Below are 21653 nucleotides of genomic sequence, written 5' to 3'. Positions count from 1 at the left end.
CAGCTTTCTCTCCCCGCCCCCAGAGTGCTCGCGCGGCTTCCTCCCGGGGGCGGGAGCCTTGGACGTGGCGGGGCCGGGACAGCCAGGGTGCCGGGCCCGAGGCGGTCTGCTCGGCTTCTCAGCAGCCGGCCTTCCGCGCCACCGACAAGCCCCTGACAGGCCCAGTGCCTTCGCAGGTAGACGGGCCCCGGCCTGACTGACGCTGCGGTGGAGCCATAGGCCGGGCGGAAGGATCAGCGAGCCTGGGCTGGTGGGCACCACACCTGCGCGGGCGGAGGCCGGCAGGAAGGTGCGCACGCGCGCTGCCTGCGGGAGGGCGGTGGCTCCGGGGACGCCGAGCAGCGAAACCCACGGGCTGGGCGCGCTGGGTGGCGGTGGCGTAATCTCGCAGCCTCTTAGCGTCTCCTTCCCTCCGCCTCAGTTTGGGGCGGGTCAGGAGAATGGCTTCGGACATAGAGTCGTCGCTCGAGGCGAGCTTCTCATCCAGCGGTGCAGTGTCAGGGGGCTCAGGGTTTCTGCCACCGGCTCGCTCCCGCATCTTCAAGATAATCGTGATTGGCGACTCCAATGTGGGCAAGACGTGCCTGACCTACCGCTTCTGCGCCGGCCGCTTCCCCGACCGCACCGAGGCTACGATCGGGGTGGATTTCCGAGAACGAGCGGTGGAGATTGATGGGGAGCGAATCAAGGTGAGCGGATGGGAGACTGTCGGGAGGAAGGTTATCCCGGGATGACACGTGTGCCAACCCCTTCGTGGGTTAATTGCTGGGGCCCGGTATAGGGCGTGCGCTTCATCTTTTCTCACGCTGATGTGAAGATGGGAGTTGGAGATTGGAAGGATTTGTATATAGCAAACTTCTAAGGCAGTGTTTCTCAAACTTTATTGTGCATGAGATTTACCTGGGTTTGTTTGTTTTTCCCCAAGTAAAGATTCTCATTTGGTCAGGTCTCCGGTGTTGCACATCAGCTAGTCAGTGGAGCACACACCGAGTAGCAAGCGTGTAGGACTGACTTATGGGCCGGGTTCTCACGTGTTGGGAGTTAGTGAAGTAAGGCCAGAGTAAATATAGTGAAATTTCTCAGGCATGGGAATTTCATTTAGTAAATATTATTTGTTAAACATTCATTTGAACACTGCCCTAGGTTTTGTGGAAGTAAAACCCCCGTTGTCTTTGAGGAAGTACCTAGGTATTCTCTTGCATGCAGTTTTGTTACAGTAGTTTCCAGATGACACTGAGTTGTTTAGAAAATTATGTTTTCTTGTTGAAACATTCTGTAGTTTGTACTTGGTTCCTCAGTGGGTTGCCACATTCTTGGTGCCACCCTCTTTTGAGTCTTAAGTCACTGGCGGCTCCTGAGACTGGAGAACACAGTAAAAGTGGAGAAGGTAGTAAGCTCAGAGCCAAGCCTGGGATTCTCAGGGATTGAAATGGAAACATTGGAGAATAAGGCATCAGTGACCAGACTGAGGCACCTTAGACACACTTCTTCACTCTGACTGATGTTCAGCCACCTGCTGATACAATCCCTTAAAACAGGTGGACTCGAGGAACTACTCTGCTTTCCTTATACTGTGTTTTTTTATTTATTTATTTTTTGCTTTAAATTAGGATGTTCATCTTTACCTCAGTCCACTGTGGGGGGAAAAATAGGCTCACTTCATTCCCACACCCACATTCTTCAGACATGAACAATTTAGTTTTTGGTTCTCCAATCTAGGGGCTTCCCTGGTGGTGCTAGTGGTAAAGAACCCACCTGCCAATGAAGGAGACATAATGAGAGTTGGGATCGATCCCTGTGTCAGGAAGAGCCCCTAGAGAAGGACATGGCAACCGACTCCAGTATTCATGCCTAGAGAATCCCATGGACTGAGCAGCCTGGTGGGCTACAGTCCATGGGGTCACAAAGAGTCTGACACGACTGAAGCGGTGTAGCATAGCATAGCAGAATCTCTGGCCCATCTCCCCACCCCCAAAGGGGTTTTACTGCCAATGATAGTAAAGGAGAAATAGGGCTGAAAAGGCATCAGTCCTCTGTAGGCCCTTTTGCCTTTTAATCTTAGCTTTAATTTTTCATTGTCCCATTCAAGCTGGGAATGGTGGTCTTTTGGATGCACTGTATTAGGGAGTTAAGAAAGATCTGCATACATTGCAAAGAAAAGGGTAGAATAAAAGGCTATTTTCCATCAGAATTAAGTTAGGCCCAGGAACCTCTGGGGGAGGAAAATAATAGGATTTCTGAGGTTAGAGGGGGAGTTTGTTTGGCAGAAGGAGTTCTGAGAGAAATTGCCTGGGTTTTGAAGCCCAGCTGGCCTGGCTCAAATCTGAACCTATGAAAGGGCTACGTGTCCTTCGTAGGGAGATCAGCATTACCTAGTTTTCAGTATAAAGTCTCACATCCCAGGAACCGTCTCAGTCTTAGGCGAATTGGTGTGGTTGGCTAGTCTGGTGGTTAGGCAGTTTCTTTAATCTTTCAGAGTCTGTTTTTCTCATCTGAAAAATTGGGACCATAGTACCCCATCAGGCTCACATGAGGGTTAGATGAGAACAGATAGAAGGTACTTGGCTCAGAGTCAGTGATCTTGAGAAGATTCTTCTCCCCTGGTGGTTTAACATCATGATTTCTCTTTGGCACCATCAATTCTATGATTGCACAACCAGAGTGAAGCAGAGATCAAGTAGGGCATAGGCAGACAGCTGAAGGGAAGGTGAAAGTGAAAGAAAGTGAAAATGAAGTCACTCAGTTGTGTCTGGCTCTTTGCAATCCGTGGACTGTAGCCAACCAGGCTCCTCCATCCATGGGATTCTCCAGGCAAGAATACTGGAGTGGGTTGCCATTTCCTTCTCCAGGGGATCTTCCCAACCCAGGGATTGAATCCAGGTCTCCCACATTGCAGGCAGACGCTTTAACCTCTGAGCCACCAGGGAAGCCCAATGGAAGCAGGATAGTAACAAAGTAGAGGGACTGGAGGCAGGCGAGGAGTTGGGGTTCAGTGACCCTTTACCTGCCTCCAGGTTGCCATTTACACTTTAGATCACAGATGAATCAGGTGCAAATTTAAGAGAGACTTATAGCATATTAAACATATGAACTATGTCCAGTGTGTGACATCGAAGGCTTAGCTTTCAAGATTGGTGCTGGCGCTGATAAGTGAAGCAGAACCTCAGATGGGATGAATCTGGGAGCACAGAGTTGATCCTTCTGGTTGAGAGGAGCAAGGAGAAAACACTTTTCTCTGTGATTGTCCTTCCTGAGCTTTAGCCTGACCTCATATGTTGATAGGGCCCCTGAGTTGGTATCCTAGTTGGTAGAGAGGCTGGATTTCTTTTTCTTCTAAGGCCTTATCTGTTGACTTGTACTTCCAACTGTAAGACTTGAGAGGTTTTTATTGTGGTCAAAAAGATTACAGAGATTTCTGTAATAGAAAAAGATATGAGTATTTTGGTGGGGGAAAAGTTTAAGGTGTTTTTTTGGTGTCTTAAAAAAAATGAAGTGATATAGAATAGCTTTATTCCATATATTGCTGCTGCTTTTTTGTTAACCTATATTATGTTTTAAGTGCTGCTGAGATGTTCATATTATCTCTTTGGAGCATTGTAAGCCTAACCTGAAACGATATTTCTTCTAACTTTTCATCTTGAAGTGAAAGCTGGAAAGCTCTGTTACTTTATTATTTATTAGTAAGTAGACATTATTTTTACGTGTTTGGTAAAAGTGAGAGGTTGTGTTAAATGTTTTGTGGACTGTAAATTTTTCAGAAAGCGTATCTTATAGCAGTGCTGTTTCAGAATCACTTAAAATGTTTTATAAAATGTGATAAAGTCTGTTTGCTATTCTGTTCCTGAGTACTATATATGTATAATGGAAAGTGTAAAATCTTGTTTGGAGAATTTGGAAAGTTGGATAAAATTATATAGTTAATTCCTTAAATAAAAATACATTTGGTATTTAAATCAAGGTATTTAATCCTTATGCTCCTTCTGTCTCTGTGTATCCTCACCATGGAAGCTATTTTCCTTTCATATCAGCACGTGACAATGTCAGACACCAACAGAATCATTCTCTGTCTCTCACTAGGGATCCTCAGTTCCTATTTGAATATTGGGATAGCTTACCTGTCATTTGTAGTGAATGAGATTTTACATGTTAAATGCAAGATGTTAATATTAACTAGATAAAAATAATCAGGGCCTCTCTCTCCATAGGTAAAGCAAACATTTAATGAGTAAACGTTTAATGGAAAGAAGACATTTTGTTAGACAAAAATAATTATGATACAGTGCAGGAATCAGCAAACCATGCTTGAGGGCTAACTATGGCCTGCTGCCTGGTTTTTTAATTTATTTTTCTGTTTTTTTTTTTTTTTATGTGAAATATGGTTGATATACAATATTATGTTAGTTTCAAGGGTCCTACATTGTCATTTGCTATTTGCATACATTATGAAATGATCGCCACTGTAAGTCCAGAAACCGTCTGTGCCCTGCTGTCTGTTTCTCTGTGGCCTGCAAGCTGAGTTTTACATTTGCAGATGACTGGGGAAAAAAGAACCACAAGAATAAGATTTCATGACAAGTGAAAGTTACATGAAATTTAAATTTCAGTGTCCATAAATAATAAAGTTGTATTGAAACACAACCTGGCTCATTTGTTTATATATTGTGCTTGCTTTTGCACCACAGTGGCTGAGTTGAGTAGTTGTGACAGAGACCGTTAGGACTGTGAAGCCTTAGATACTTAGTACTCTGACCCTTTACAGGAAAAGTTTGCTGACCCTGATACACTGCATAGATGATTTGCTGTCCTACACAGGAATAAAATTTATATACCTAAAAAGATGGTTGAGGGCAGGAGGAGAAGGGGGCAACAGAGGATGAGATGATTGGATAGCATCATTGACTCACTGGACATGAGCAAACTCTGGGAGATAGCAAAGGACAGGGAAGCCTAGTGTGCTGCAGTCCATGGGGTCCCAAAGAGTTGGACACGACTGAGCGACTGAACAACAACCACAACAGAAAGATGACTAGCAAAACCAGGCAGTAGGTGACTGCCAAGTTATTTTTGGATGTTAGTGGAGGGCTCATTCTCACTGGAGGGATATTTTGATGAGTAACATTAGCAGGATGCTCCAGCAGGATTAAAGTTTCCTGTGGAAAAGTGGCAAGTGAGAAGAATTGCATAGGTGTTGGTAGCAACATTTCTGAAGAGTTTCTAAACAGCTAGAATCTAGATTTCATTTTGTATGTGTGCTAAAAAGTCCAAGTGTTTTAGGAAGATAAATGGGGCAGTGATTGAGGATGAATCCTGAGTGAGCCTGATTCTTCCCCTTGATGAACTGGTTTTCTGTCTGCATTCTCTCCTTTAGTAGACCCTTGACTTTGGGTATCACTTCTATGAAGGTAACTTCCAAAGCTTTGTTTGGCCCAGCCCTCACTCCTCATCTGTCCCTCTGTGTTCCCTATCATTTTGTCTGCTAAGTCTGCTAGGTCGCTTCAGTCATGTCAGACTCTGTGTGACCGGATAGACGGCAGCCTACCTGGGACTCTCTAGGCAAGAACACTGGAGTGGGTTGCCATTTCCTTCTCCAATGCATGAAAGTGAAAAGTCAAAGTGAAGTTGCTCAGTCGTGTCTGACTCTCAGCGACCCCATGGACTGCAGCCTTCCAGGCTCCTCCATCCATGGGATTTTCCAGGCAAGAGTACTGGAGTGGGGTGCCATCGCCTTCTCCGCTATTGTTTTGTAGACATGGCTATTTGGATAAGCCCTCCCTCACCTCAAAATTCTGGGGTGGGTTCGTCTTTCCTCTCAAATCTGCCTCTTCTGTTGCTCCTCTACGTGACCTACATGGTCCAGATGTTGTCCGCCTCATCCTGGAGGCCTCACCATTCTTTGCTCCCTAAATCCAGTTAGTTTTCTACATGGATGATTTCTCTCATCCATTCTTCTTTCAAAATCTTAGTTCATTTTTTTCACTCCCTATACAATGGAATACTCCTCAGCCATAAAAAGGAACAAAATTGTGCCATTTGCTGAGACGTGGATGGACCTGAAGACTCTCATACAGTATGAAGTAAGTCAGAAAGAGAAAAACCAATAACATAAATTAACACATATATGTGGAATCCAGAAAAATGGTACAGATGAACCTATGTGCAAAGCTGATGGGGATTTATTATGCTCTGCTCTATTGTAGCAGTTCAGCTCATCTCCCAACCCCAGCCGTCAATTAATTTGTTGTATACATTGTTGCCAAAATGCCAGATTAATGTTGCTCTTTAGGGAGAATAATCTCCCCTGCCTCAGATGCCCAGAGTAGTTCTCCATTGTATTGTAAAAAGTTCCAACTTTTAAAATTAACATAAGACCTTCCTTCTCTTGCTCCAGACTGCTTTTCTAACTTAACTCCCCCCACCATTAATTCCCTTTGAGTACTCTATAGTCCAGCCAACTATTTGCTTATCCCTGTTTTCCTGTTGCATTTCCCACTCTTTGCCTGGAATAACCTCCCTTTCCATATTTCACCATGTGTAATTCTTCCTGATTCACCTCAGTGTGTCTCTGTCAGGAATCTCCCTACCTCTCATTCTCCTTTCTATTTCTTCTTTCTCTCAGCTTCCTTTAGCACCTTACCTGAGTCTTTAAATCTCTGCTGTTTGTACTATATGTGTGTCTGCCTCCTTTATTAGGTCTTACTCAGTTTTGTTCAGGACAGAGTCCATGTCTGATAATTCCATAGACATCTTCCGGAGTCCAGCTCAGTTCTAAACTATATAGGGCTCAGATAAGTGTTGCATATATTGGAAACGGGAGATCAGTTGGTAGCTTGCTCTGGAAATCCAGATTCGGGGTGATGAGGGAAGCTAATGGAAGGAAACAGATGACATGAGATATTTTGATGATAAAGCCGAAAGGCTTCAGTAACTGGCTTTTTGTGAAGAGGAGGAGGACTCAGATGGCTGAGGTTGTGGATCTGATTGACTGAAGGTAGATTGCACAGAGTCGGACACGACTGACGCGACTTAGCAGCAGCAGCAGCAGGTAGTATCTTTAGTAGGGATAAGGAGTATAGACTTCCCTGGTGGCTCAGATGGTAAAGCGTCTGCCTACAATGCGGGAGACCTGGGTTCAATCCCTGGGTCAGGAAGATCTCCTGGGGAAGGAAATGGCAACCCTCTCCAGTATTCTTGCCTGGAAAACCCCATGGACGGAGGAGCCTGATAGGCTACAGTCCACGGGGTCACAGAGTCGGACATGACTGAGTGACTTCACTTTCATGGAAGATTGATTTTTGAGAGGCTCTGTAAAAAAAATTTTGTGTTAATCATTTCTTTGTTGAGATGGTGTTATATTCAAATGGAAATGTTGGATTGGCAGCTAGAAGTGTGGAACTGGAGGAAATAATCATGACTATGACGGTGAAGTTGGGGAGCATAGGTAGATAAAGACAAAATGCCCAGTGTAGTTAACATGCTTAGAGAGTGGACTAGAACTTGGCTTCAGAGTGTAATGAAGAGGATATACCATGAATGCTGAACCCAAATAGAAATCAGATTATTTACCCTTCTCCATTGTTTTGTCTTAATCTTTATTAAAAGTAATCCAGTGTTTATAAGTCAAAGAGTATTTTATTTTATAAGACATCTTACACCTTACCTAACTAGAATTAAATTGAGAATTCATCTTAGAAGTGGTGATGGTGCAGTATTGTAATTAGCCTCCAATTAAAATTTAAAACAATTAAAAAAGTGGTGATGGTGGTTAGCAAGATACCAAATTGGTCCTCTTGATTTGATTTGCACTGGAATTCAGTGAATGGGAGTATTGACAGTTGGGGTACCCTAAAAAGGAATCTTAATCTATGACTCCTTAGCTCAGAAAACTGGGATATTTGAGTCTGGAGTGGTTTGGTCTTGAGTCCTGTATGGTATAAGCAGTCTCCATATTCACAGACCCAAGCCATTCCACTATCTGAAGGATCCCTGGAACCAGGCCAGAGCTCCCATTGTTCTTCCAGCCTGATCAGAAGCCTGTGATTCTTATAGCTCTTCTTTGAAAAGTAGCAACATTGGTGTTTGTACTCAGATGTGAGATGTGATGGAATTACTAATTTTCCAGGGATCTTTCATCAGTAGTTAAGATCTTTTGTTTTAGAGTCTGTGTCAGATTTCTGTACTTAAATTAGCTTAAGCAAAATGAGATTTTTTTTTTCCCCCACATAGCTGAAAACTCAGGAGAAAGTACTTCTTTTTCTGTCAGTTCTAACACCAGTACTAAAATGGAGACTCAGAGATTCTGCTTGGGGACTGTGACATATGCCCATCCCCAAACTGTGGTGGTGACATAGGTGTGGGGATGGGTCATGTGCCTGGCTGGGGGTTCACGTGAGTTGAAGGCAGGGGAGGGGTGGTTCCCCAAGGAAAATGAGGTGCTATTAACAGTACCCGGTGAAGAGCCAACTCACTGGAAAAGACCCTGATGGTGGGAAAGGTTGAGGGCAGGAGGAGAAGAAGGCGAAGCAGGATGAGGTGGTTGGATGGCATCGCTGACTCAACAGACATGAGTTTGAGTAAAGATGGTGAAGAACAGGGAAGCCTGGTATACTACAGTCTACGGGTCGCAGAGAGTTGGACATAAAGACTGAAAAGCAAACAACAATAAACAGAATTGGGGTTGTATGCTAGACTGGGAAAACCAACACTCATCTGTAATAGAGTCACTCAGCCCAGATTTAAATCCTGGCTGTAAGACCTTGGTAGTACAGCTCTTTCAACCATCTTGGAAGCTGTGGAGGCCTGCTGGGAACAGGACTTCTAGCACAGCTCTTAATAATATGTCTGGAAGACTATGATCCAAAGCCAGATTTGCCGGCTGTAAGCAGGGTCTCCGGACCCAGAGGGATCATACAGCCCTTTGTAAAATTGAAGATGTTTGTGCTCAAGATGAAACTGAAGTCTGTCTAGAGATGTACTTATGTGTATAAAGCAAAAACAACATAACTTCTGGTGGAAAACCTAAGAAAAGCAGAGTTATGTGGGGAAAGGTAAGTGGCTCTTGTGGAAACAATGGCGTGGCTTGTATCAAATTCTGAAGCAACCTTCCTGTTAAGGTCATTGGATGCAGAATCCCTGTGATGCCATCAAGGATTTAAATTTATCGAACAGAAAGTAAAAGTGTGGATTTGTTTAAAAACAAAAAAAAAGGCTTTGTAGCATAACCGAATCACTGTGGTGTACACCTGAAACTAACACAATTTTGTAAACCAATTAAACTGTAAACTGTACTTCAATTAAAAAAAAAGGCTTCATAGTCTCTTTGTGTCCTCAGGTGAGTTACACAGCCTTAGTAAACCTCAAATTGCTCATCTGCAAGGTTGAGTAATTGTTACATTCAGTTCAGTTCAGTTCAGTTCAGTTGCTCAGTCGTGTCCGACTCTTTGCGACCCCATGAATTGAAGCACGCCAGGCCTCCCTGTCCATCACCATCTCCCGGAGTTCACTCAGACTCATGTCCATCGAGTCAGTGATGCCATCCAGCCATCTCATCCTCTGTCGTCCCCTTCTCCTCCTGCCCCCAATCCCTCCCAGCATCAGACTCTTTTCCAATGAGTCAACTCTTTGCATGAGGTGGCCAAAGTACTGGAGTTTCAGCTTCAGGATCATTCCCTCCAAAGAAATCCCAGGACTGATCTCCTTCAGAATGGACTGGTTGACTCTCCTTGCAGTCCAAGGGACTCTCAAGAGTCTTCTTCAACAACAATTCAAAAGCATCAATTCTTCGGTGCTCAGCTTTCTTCACAGTACAACTCTTACATCCATACATGACCACAGGAAAAACCATAGCCTTGACTAGACGGACCTTTGTTGGCAAAGTAATGTCTCTGCTTGATTAAATAAGATAGTGCTTGTAAAGGACTTAGCATAGTACCTGGAACATGCTTGGGCTGTGCAAACCTCAAGTAAATATGAGTAGTTTAAGTTCAGTTCAGCTGCTCAGTCGTGTCTGACTCTTTGCAACCTCATGGACTCCAGCACGCCAGGCTTCCCTGTCAATCACCAACTGACGGCGCTTGCTCAGAATCATGTCTATTGAGTTGGTGATGCCATCCAACCATCCCATCCTCTGTTGTTCCCTTCTTCTCCTGCCTTCAGTCTTTCGCAGCATCAGGGTCTTTTCCAGTGAGTCAGTTCTTCGCATCAGGTGGCTAAAGTATTGGAGCTTCAGCTTCAGCATCAGTCCTTCCAGTGAATATTCAGGACTGATTTCCTTTAGGATTGACTGGTTTAATCTCGTTGCAGTCCAAGGGACTCCCAAGAGTCTTCTCCAACACCACAGTTCAAAAGCATCAATTCTTTGAGTGAACACTAATACCTTCGGGAGAGATGGTAATAATGGAAAATGCATAAATAAGCAGAGAAAGAATAGGGAGGGAAGACAGCTAAGATTGCTGTTTCCAAATTATGTGTATTCTTTACTCTTAAGACCACAGCTAATGAAAAGAAAAGAAGATGAGCTCATTATGTTATGTAAATTAGCCCTGATTTTAAGGTTAAAGCAGGCTTTTGAAAAGGTGAATGACTGGATCAAGGTCCCACAAATTGGTGGCTGGGCTGGAATTTACAGCCCAGCTCTTGCTTCCTTTCTCTCCTTGCTGACTTCCTATCTCTTGCATTATGCTATAATTAAATTCTTCCTTTAAATTATTTCTAGTCACACAAAATGTGTCACTTCTCCTTGTTAGGGAAGCTAAAATTTATTTTTAAAATTTGCCATGTGGATCTATATGTCAGATGTACATATTACTACTCTGTACAGTGTGCTAAAAGGAAAAAGAGTTCTGTTACAGTGTTACTAATACTAGTTATGATGTTGATTTACATCATCAAGCTATTAATAGAAGCTTTTATGTAATCATCAGATGATCTCTCATATAGGCTGCTTAGAAGCAAAAATAATAAAAATGTGTTCTTTGAAAGAACAGTGCCATGCTTAGTCACTCAGTTGTGTCCTACTCTTTGCGACCCCATGGACTGTATAGCCTGCCAGGCTCCACTGTCCTTGGGGATTCTCCAGGCAAGAATACTGGAGAGGGTTGCCATGCCCTCCTCTGGGGGAATCTTCCTGCATTGCAGGCAGATTCTTTATCATCTGAGCCAAGACTGGGTAGCCTATCCCTTCTGCAGGGGATCTTCCTGACCCAGGAATCAAACCGGGGTCTCTTGCATTGCAGGCAGATTCTTTACTAGCTGAAAGTGAAAGTCACTCGGTCGTGTCCGATTTTGCGACCCCATGGACTATATAGTGCATGGAATCCCCCAGGCTAGAATACGGGAGCGGGTAGCCTTTCCCTTCTCCAGGGAATCTTCCCAACCCAGGTATCGAACCCAGGTCTCCCGCATTGTGGGCAGATTCTTTACCAGTTGAGCCCCAAGGGAAGCCCAAGAATACTGGAGTGGATAGCCTATCCCTTCTCCAGCAGATCTTCCCAAGTCAGGAATCAAACTGGGGTCTCCTGCATTGCAGGCGGATTCTTTACCAACCGAGCTGTTACCAGCTGAGCTACAATAAAAATGTGGTCTTTGAAAGAATAGGGGAAGAGGAAATTTGATAGCTGATCAAAGAAAGAAAGATCATTTGGGCTAATACTGTATCTTCTTTAGTCAAGCAAAAAAGTATTAAATCAGTTTGCCAGATCATTTCTCATTTTGGTAATAAAACTACTAAAAAGAGCTTTCACGAATAGTAAGAAACTTCTCTTAAGATTTAGCAAACAGATTTGTATTGGAACTTGATACTTGGATTTAAAGTAGGGATTCATGAAATATTTTTAAAGTATATTTTATGTTGTCTTTATAGTGTCTCAAACGGGAGAATATCGTGTAAAAGCACCTTTGAGCCATTCTCTTTCCTAAGATATTAAGTATTAAATTGGGAAAAATTGCTCTGAAAACACTTCCTAACTTAACATCTGCCAGACAAAAGCATGTCACTTGCTTAGTTTCCAAAATGTCATTTTCTCTTCTTTTCTAAGCATTGTGAACCACTGCACTCAGAGCTAAACCTAGAGATTTTTCTAGGTTATCATAGGTTTGTTCCCCATTGGCCCACTGGGGAGCTGTATCTGCCTCTCTTTCAGTGACAGTTCTCTCTACCTTCGTGGCTGACGGTTTTTATCAGTTGTGCTGTCCTCTCTTTGCTGAGGCTCTTGGCCCTCACCTCAGTGCACACCCGAGAGGCAGCAGACAGCGTAACAGTGTGTCCTAGGCTTTCACTTGTTCTAGTAATTCAGTGAGTGAAATTTTGAAGCTTCCTTTTAAATTCAGTTCACTCTCTGTATCTATGGGAGAATATTTGGGGAAAAAAAATTCCCCAAAGCAAAACTTGAATTTGCCCACTGCTGGCAACTGTTTACATAGCATGTACATTGCATTAGGTATTGTAAGTAATTTAGCGATGACTTAAAGTATACAGATGTAAGTTAAATGCAAATACGATGCCATTTTATATAAAGGACTTGAGCATCCGTGGATTTTGGTGTTAGATTTTGGTGGGGGTTCCTGGAACCAGTCCCCCATGGATACTGAGAAACAGCGGTATTTCTTTGTAAGTGACTCACGAACATAGTATATACTTTTAAGGCTGTCCGGTAAAGTGTGAGATGTTATCCCATACTTCTTGTTTCCTGGAAGTCTTGATATGATCAGAATGTTTTGAGTAAGATTGATGGGAGGAGGCTTATTGTTGAGTCAATCCTAGCTTAAACAAACAGTTTTCTTAAGGCTGAATATCCTCATCATCACCACTTGCATTTATTGAGGATTTTCACAATTCTTTGAGACAGGTCTAAATTCTGCATGATTTTTTTTTTTTTACTTTAGTTTGTTAAAACAAATGTATGTTTGTTACAGAAAACAGAAAAGTAGAAATAAAGGGGGAAATTTGCCTTAAATGCAACCATTTAAAAAATTACTTTTAATTGGAGGATAATTGTTTTACAGTATTGTGTTTTTTTCTGCCTTTTATCAGTATGAAACAGCCATAGGTAATATATATGCCCCCTTCCTCTTGAACCTCCCTCCCACCACCCACCCCATCCCCCTCTCTAGGTTGTCACAGTGTACTGGGCTGAGCTCCCTGCGCTGTACAGCGACTTCCCACCAGCTCTCTGTCTCACAGGTGGTAATGTGTATATTTCAGTATATTTCAGTCCTGCTCTCTCCATTCGTCCCACCCTGTCCTTCCCCTGCATGGTCTATTCTCTATGAAAGACAACCATTGTTCCTGTTTTGGTCTGTTACCTTCTTGTGTACTTTTAATTTTTTTAACTTAAATATGTCCTCTGCTTAAAACGTTATAAATCATTATTCTTCATCGGTGAAATGAATTTTGAATACTTGAGCTGGGAAAACGTTATTAAAAGAGGAAGACGTCAGTTCCAGTTCTTTGGACGGCTTTTATGTAGACCATCCAAATTATTCCCAAAATATCTTTCTGAATGTTAAAGATACAGTTTGAAGTGGGATTTTTTTTTCATTCTAAAAAACTGAGATATTTAAGATTTGTGCTTTGAAAATAAACCATTCAGTGGTTTTTAGTGTATTCACAAGCCTATGTCACATCATCACTTATGAATTCCAGAACATCTCACCAGAAAGAAACCACTTACCCATTATCAGTCACTCCTCATTCTTCCCGTTCCCTCGGACCCTGGCAACCACGAATCTGTTTACTCTCTCTGGAGACTTGCCTTATAGTGGACGTTTCATACACATGGAATCTTATGACGTGTGGTCTTTTGTGTCTGGCTTCTTCATCCATGTTGTAGCATGTGTCAATATTTCACTCCTTTTTATGGCTGAATAATGTTCCATTATATGGATATATATTTTATTTACCCATTCATAAGTTGGTGGGTATTTGGATTGCTTCCACCTTTTGAAAGTTCAACATGTTGGTCGCTCAGTTGTGTCCGACTCTTAGCAACCCCATGGACTGAAACCTGCCAGGTTTCTCTGTCCATGGAATTCTCTAGGCAGGAATACTGGAGCAGGTTGCCATTCCCTTCTCCAGGGGATTTTTCCAACCCAGGGATTGAGCCAGGATCTCCTGCATTGCAGGTGGATTCTTTACCAGTATAGTGTAAACATAACTTTTATACATGTAGGAATAAAAAATTCAGTAGGAAACCAAAAAATTAATGTGACTTGCTTTATTGTGATATTTGCTTTATTGCAGTGGTCTGGAACTGAATCTGCAATATCTCCAGGATATGCCTTATATTATATTTCTACCTTGAACAAACTTAGACTTAGGAAGAAAGGGAGACTATTTCAAAAATGGATACATTTGGACTAAGAAGAGCTACCATAAAAAAAAAAAAAGATGAAAAAAAATCAGAACTGAAAAATTAAGATAGCCTGGGAGTGGTGATCAATATTTCCATCTCTAACTACATGTTTAAAGTGTATTCATTAATTCATTACATTTTAATTAAGCAGTTACTGCCATGTTTCAGCACTTCCTCTTTTATATACTACTTACTTTGGGGGCCATCTACAGTATCCCCTCAGTTTTCCTCTCCTTTGGTATTGCTTTCAGTTCACTCACTCAATCATGTCTGACTCTTTGCCATTCCATGGACTGCAGAATGCTGGGCTTCCCTATCTATCACCAACTCCTGGAGCTTTCTCAAACTCATATCCATCGAGTCGGTGATGCCATCCAACCAGCTCATCCTCTGTCGTCCCCTTCTCCTTCTGCCCTCAATCTTTCCCAACATCAGGGTCTTTTCTAATGAGTCGGTTCTTCGCATCAGGTAGCCAAAGTATTGGAGTTTCAGCTTCAACATCAGTCCTTCCAATGAATATTCAGGACTGATTTCCTTTAGGATGGACTGGTTGGATCTCCTTGCAGTCCAAGGGACTCTCAAGAGTCTTCTCCAACACCACAGTTCAAAAGCATCAATTCTTCGGCGCTCAGCTTTCTTCACAGTCCAACTCTCACATCCATAGATGACCACTGGAAAAACCATAGCTTTGACTAGATGGAGCTTTGTTAATCTGCTTTTTAATCTGCTGTCTAGGTTGATCATACCTTTTCTTCTAAGGAGCAAGCGTCTTTTAATTTCATGACTGCAGTCCCCATCTGCAGTGATTTTGGAGCCCGAGAAAATAAAGTCTGCCCATTTCCATTGTTTTCCCATCTATTTCCCATGAAGTGATGGGACCAGATGCCATGATCTTAGTTTTTTGAATGTTGAGTTTTAAGCCAGCTTTTTCACTCTTTTCTTTCACTTTTATCAAGAGGCTCTTTAGTTCCGCTTTGCTTTCTGCCCTGAGGGTGGTGTCATCTGCATATCTGAGGTTATTGATATTCTCTATAGAAGTCATCTATTTAGGCTTCCATACTCGGAGTATCTATAAATAATACAAGTCTTTCAGTTAAAAATTATCTAGGGGACTTCTCTGGTGGCAGAGTGGATAAGAATCCTCCAGCCGATGCTGGAGACACAGGTTCGATCCCTGGTGCTGGAAGATCCTACGTGGGTCAGAGCAGCTAAGCCCATGTGCCACAATTACTGAAGCCGGCTTACCTAGAGCCCATGCTCCGCAACAAGAAGCCCCCACTTGCTGAAACTAGAGAAAGCCCATGTGTAATGATAACCCAGCACAACCAAAAATTAAAAAAAAAAAAAGCTATCTGAGCATCTCTGTCCCTGGTCTTTTCCATTGTGATTAGTACTCTCATCATTTAATATTTCTCAGGAACTAAGCAGGGACACAATAAATTCCATGTTTTAAGAGAATCATAACACATGACTTGTATTTAGCTTTAGATATCATTCCCCCCGCCACCCCGTATTTCCATTGGGAGGTATTGGAATATTTTTATTGGTAGAGATGTTTAGAATAGATAAGTGATTTCCTAGTCATTTAAATTTTTTTAAAGGGGCCTGGATTTTGTCAGATGTATATATATGTTAGACAAGGCTGTGGTCCTAGTGTGATCAGATTGGCTAGTTTTCTGTGATTATGGTTTCAGTGTGTCTGCCCTCTGATGCCCTCTTGCAACACCTACCGTCTTACTTGGGTTTCTCTTACCTTGGACGTGGAGTATCTCTTCACGGCTGCTCCAGCAAAGTGCAGCCGCTGCTCCTTACCTTGGACGAGGGGTATCTCCTCACCACCGCCCCTTCTGACCTTGAATGTGGAATAGCTCCTCTAGGCCCTTCTGCGCCCGCGCAGCCACCGCTCCTCGGGCGGGGGGTAGCTCCTCTCGGCTGCTCCTGCGCTGTCGAAGCCTGGTACTCTCGGCTGCCGACCCTGACCTCGGACATGGGGTAACTCCTCTTGACCGCCGCCCCTCGGGCATGGGGTCCTCCCGGCTTCTGCCCCTGACCTCGGACATGGGGCAGCTCCTCTAGGCTGCGCTGTGTGCGCTGTCGCAGCCACCCACACTATGTCTAGTCAAGGCTATGGTTTTTCCTGTGGTCATGTATGGATGTGAGAGTTGGACTGTGAAGAAGGCTGAGCACCGAAGAATTGATGCTTTTGAACTGTGGTGTTGGAGATGACTCTTGAGAGTCCCTTGGACTGCAAGGAGAGTCAACCAGTCCATTTTGAACTTCAGCCCTGGGATTTCTTTGGAAGGAATGATGCTAAAGCTGAAACTCCAGTACTTTGGCCACCTCATGCGAAGAGTTGACTCATTGGAAAAGACTCTGATGCTGGGAGGGATTGGGGGCAGGAGGAGAAGGGGACAACAGAGGATGAGATGGCTGGATGCCATCACCGACTCGATAGGCGTGAGTCTGAGTGAACTCCGGGAGTTGGTGATGGACAGGGAGGCCTGGCGTGCTACGATTCATAGGGTCGCAAAGAGTCAGACACGACTGAGCGACTGAACTGCACTGAACTGATATATATGTTCATGTGGGGGCTAGGCCTCATGACTTTTCACATCTATCCTAATTCTACTATTTTAAATTACATGAATGAAAGGCAGGGAAGGGCATATTGAATTTGTGGAAATTAGACACTTAACATGTTTTTAAAATCTGATATCTGTTTCTTTTAGCATTTAAAATCAATTTTTGAGGTATAATTTTTCCAAACAAACTTGACTTACTGAATTAAAGTGCTAAATTGAAGTACTTGTTCTGCCACTTGTGTTAATCATGAAGTGACTGGACTAGTATCATGACATTTAAATCACATAAATAACACCAAAAGGGCACTTTCAAGGGAACAAAGTAGTATAAGTGAAGCAGCACAAAGGGCCGTGCGAAGGTAGTGAAATTTTTCTGTGTGTGTAACTGGATGAAATTGTCAGTTTTTCTCTTCTTTTTCCCACTTCCAGATCCAGTTATGGGACACGGCGGGACAAGAGCGATTCAGAAAAAGCATGATCCAGCACTATTACAGAAACGTGCACGCCGTGGTCTTCGTGTATGACATGACCAACATGGCGAGCTTTCACAGCCTGCCGTCTTGGATAGAAGAATGCAAACAGCATTTGCTAGCCACCGATATACCACGGATTCTTGTTGGAAATAAATGTGACTTGAGAAGTGCCATTCAGGTACCCACAGACTTGGCACAAAAATTTGCTGACACACACAGTATGCCTTTGTTTGAAACCTCTGCTAAAAACCCCAATGATAATGACCATGTGGAAGCTATATTCATGACCTTGGCTCATAAGCTTAAGAGCCACAAACCCTTAATGCTTAGTCAACCCCCCGATAACGGAATTACCCTGAAGCCTGAACCAAAGCCTGCAATGACATGCTGGTGCTAAATCACAGTCTTTATTACAGTATCTAATATTGACTAAAGAAATACTTCTGAAGTATGACAGTGATAAGTCATAGAATTTAATCTCAGATACAATGGATCATCCTGACACATTACTGTTTATCATTGTTATGCTTATTTTTGTATTTTGTGTCTACTTAATCAAGTTTGTCGCTGTGACACCACAAGGAAAAAGTTTTCAGGTGAGGTTGAAATGAAGCAATATTAGGATGAATCAGAACATCTTTGCGTTGAGAGCTCGAGGAGGCTTCATATGAGAGCATAATGGGATTTTTAAGAGTCAGTGATTGTTTGATCCTGTGTTCCTGAAATTGAAAAAAATATATTAAGGGTTTAGGACACTTACTGGTATGTCCTTTGAATAGGAAGTATTCTCAATAGGATAAAAACTGGTATTTGCCTCTCCATAGAGTTCTTTCTTTGTATTGTTAGTATATTAACTGCATTATTATTGGTACATTTTAAGAGCCAAGACTTCAGGTCTGGTGGCAGAAGACCTAGAATGTTTTCTGGTTCTCAGCCCAGAAAGAATGACTTTCCCAACAGTCCTAGATGTTTGATCTTTATAATCAGTGTCAGTCAGGCCTATAAAAATATCATTATTATTTTTAAAAAGAGTAATTCTAGAAAATATGCAGAAGTAAATCAGATTATAATGCAAATGAAATGACATCATAAGGTGCTTTATACTTTACTTTGATATATTTAAATAGTAAAAACTAACTGAAAGATTTGAGATGTTATAGTTTAGGGGAAGTAAGTGGACATGGCTCCTGGCTGCCACCAGAGACTTTCCAATCCCTGGCTGTCAGTCATTTCAAGCTGTGTGTCTGACATAGGATCTCATGCTCCCCCCATCCCCAGTCAACTCAATGCCTAAATGCATTCATCCTCTCTTCCATTTGGATTGTAACTCTGAGGGCATACCTATAATTGCTGTGAGTCTACATTTATTTCTGTAATAGAATTGTGTCATAATCTATAATCTTTAAATTTTATGGTCACAACAAACTACTCCTCCTCAGTATGAAAAATAAATTAGGTATTAAAAAATATCTAGCCAATCCCTCAGTGATGGAAGGAATATTTTAGAAAGTATTTTACCCTAAATACTTTTGTTTTGAATGTAAGACTTTGCACATAGGAAATAATAAGCTTGCATATGAAGCTATTATATGAATGGAATGTAAGCCATGAACTCTAACTGAAGTGTGCACATTCGCTAATTCTGAAAGATTGCTGAATTTACCATTTTAGAGGAAATTAAGCTGAAAGGTGATTATACTTAAAATATTTTCAGAATGTGGGAAACCAATGAAATATGTGATCTAATCTAGAGTTTTTTCCTTAATCATCATGGTGGTCCTGGCTGAGTAATTTAGTTATAAAAACAAGATAATTCTATTACATAAACTAACTGAAGATAATAATTAGAGGAAATAGTTACTCTATTTTAAACACGAGACCTTAAGGAAAGAGAAATTGTCTTTGTTTTTAATGAGATTAATCCATTTTTCTTATCATGCTAGAATTAAAAGTGGTTTGACTTTATCTAAATTGATATTAATTTGTAACTATTTTTATAGCAAAACAATGACAGCTGTTACAATTGTTGTGGGTGTTAACAGTTTTTTAAAGAAGGGAATCTGTTTATTGCTTATCAAAACATTTTCTAAAGTGGGGGAAGAAAGTTTACAGACTTTCCAAGCACATTTATGTTTTTTCAGTGCTGTTTATTAATAATTTTTTAAAAAGTAATTTAACTTTATTTCTTTTTGTAAGGAGTTAGTAGTAAGTATCCTTTAAAGTTCTCTAAAAGGACTTATTTTTTCCACTTTAATATTTATTAATTTAAAAATATTTGTATCCCATTTGTGGTGATTTGTTGTTTTAATTTTCTCGATACATGTTTTCATTTTTAAAAAGAACATACTTACCAGTTGAATGGGGATGAAGCTTTTAGATATTTTCCAAAATATTTATAAAACACCAACTATTGACAAATCACTTCCAAAATGGTGGCTGTTATTAATTTTTAAAGCACAAGTCACAAGTTTTATAACTTCTGTGCGAGTTTATTTTAACTGTGTCCTTTAGTTGAAAACCTCAGATATGTTTTGGAAAAGTCATAGTTTGGGAGAACACCAAAGGAAGCTAATCCAGGCTGTAATATAGTTCTTAATGACAGTGCTTTATTGACAGTATGTTGCTAATACATTTCTTCATGAAATCTAAACCAGAGTTAAATAATTTTGTTGTGAAATAGCATCACTGTAATTTTGCCCTCATGAAGTTCAATAAACCAGCTTTGACATAAGGAAATTGTAGCTTATTTTCTTTCTTTGGCTGAGTAGAAAATGAAACCAAAAAAAAAGTTTCTTTTTTTCCCTTGGCTTCTAGGTAATGTGTAATATACTAAACAAACAAAAACACTCATTTGAAAATTTATTTGGAAATACATTCGAGGTTAAAGAAGGTTTCAGGTAAAAACCCTAAATTTTAAAATGAGCTGATAGGGTAGCTTTTTTATTTGTGAGGTTGAGTAGTCCCCCTTGTTTAAGAACAAACACTTCAGTGCAATTGGCAGATACCACAAGAGTGATTGACATTTCTATTCTAGATTTAGAGGTCAAAGGATTTAGAAAAATGAATAACTATAAAATGTGTGAGAAAGAAGATGTGGCAAATGTAAAATTATAGTCTCTGTATTCAGATGACTGGTTTAGGAGAATGTGGACTGGGGCCTGGGGCCTCTGAAGTTCATACTGCTTTCCAGTTTATCTCGTATACGTCCCTCTTCTGTTCAAACACAAAATTGCGTTATTCATGAAAGACGGCTTTTTTAGTTGAATAATAAGACAATAGGTTGGTCTTTGGGGGACAAACTTACTAGAGCCTGTGTTCGTGCATGTTCAGTCGCTCAGTCGTGTCCGACTCTTTGCGACCCTCTGGACTGTAGCCTGCCAAGCACCTCTGTCCATGGAATTTTCCAGGCAAGAATACTGGAGTGGGGTGCCATTTCCTCTTCTAGGGGATCAGTCTTCCCGACCAGGGATCAAACCTGAGTCTCCTGCCTCTCCTGCATTTCCAAGCAGATTCTTTACCACTGCGCCACCTGGGAAGCCTCTGTGGCAAACGCTAATTCACTGCATTTGCTGAAGTAACCTGATTTATCAAACATTTGTCAAGTACCTGCTATGCATTTTCCAGTTGTGTTGGGCGGTGAGCTGCAGAGATGAACAAGATTGTCCTTGAAGAACTTAGAAAATAGTACATAAACCAGTAGGAATTCTACAATGTCATGTGGTAGATGTAATTAAAGAGGCAGATACAAAGGACGATGAGCACACAAATGGCATGACCTTGTGGCTCTGATGCAGAGGAGTGAGTGTGTGGTGAAATGAAGGGGTGGTCAGAACACTGGGAAATGAAACCAGCAAGGCAGGGTGTGGTTGAACCTCCAAGTTGCCATATGTAGTGTAATTAGGACTGACTTGGTTTAGGTATCAGAAGCTCAGTTCACGTCAGCCTACAAGGGGGCATTTATTGCCAGAGTCTGACTTGTCTGACTTTGGATCAAGCTGCATCCTTGTCCTGGAGTCTAAAGAAGAGCTGGGATGGAGCAGTTTCCTACCTGTGGGCTCAACTCACTGCACACCTTCATTTTCTTTCTCTACACCTTCATTCATTCTCCTTTATTACTGGATTTCTCCACTTTTCTGGTTCACTTGGCAGAAAACATGGCCACTGACCGCTTCTGAGCATTTTTGCATGCTGCAGAAATCCAAAGAGAAACTGTCAGTCCCAGGTCAAAATATCTAGGATGACTTGGCTAG

The 21653-nt window shown here is 41.9% G+C and overlaps 1 protein-coding gene and 1 pseudogene across 2 annotated transcripts; both read left to right on the top strand.

Moving 5' to 3' along the window:
• Positions 1 to 21: 21 nt before the first annotated feature.
• RAB33B (RAB33B, member RAS oncogene family) lies at positions 22 to 20139 on the top strand. 2 transcript variants are annotated; one of them, XM_005217556.4, is made up of 3 exons: positions 22 to 289; positions 422 to 689; positions 17360 to 20139. In XM_005217556.4, exons 2-3 carry the CDS (start codon positions 441 to 443, stop codon positions 17798 to 17800), a joined length of 690 nt encoding a protein of 229 aa, XP_005217613.1. In that variant the 5' UTR covers positions 22 to 289; positions 422 to 440; the 3' UTR covers positions 17801 to 20139.
• Positions 696 to 17353, top strand: LOC132342585 (large ribosomal subunit protein eL33-like; annotated as a pseudogene).
• Positions 20140 to 21653: the final 1514 nt, after the last annotated feature.

The sequence above is a fragment of the Bos taurus genome, chromosome 17, assembly GCF_002263795.3.
Source record: "Bos taurus isolate L1 Dominette 01449 registration number 42190680 breed Hereford chromosome 17, ARS-UCD2.0, whole genome shotgun sequence".
Classification (NCBI taxonomy): domain Eukaryota; kingdom Metazoa; phylum Chordata; class Mammalia; order Artiodactyla; family Bovidae; genus Bos; species Bos taurus.
Note: the sequence above shows the minus strand (reverse complement) of the source record. Positions and strands in the feature narration are given on the sequence as shown.

What these genes read in the sequence shown, in the direction of transcription:
- RAB33B (XM_005217556.4), top strand. Translation starts at nt 441, where the DNA reads ATGGCTTCGGACATAGAGTCGTCGCTCGAGGCGAGCTTCTCATCCAGC. An exon ending in TTGATGGGGAGCGAATCAAG is followed by an intron (nt 690 to 17,359) that starts GTGAGCGGATGG and finishes TCCCACTTCCAG; the next exon opens with ATCCAGTTATGGGACACGGC.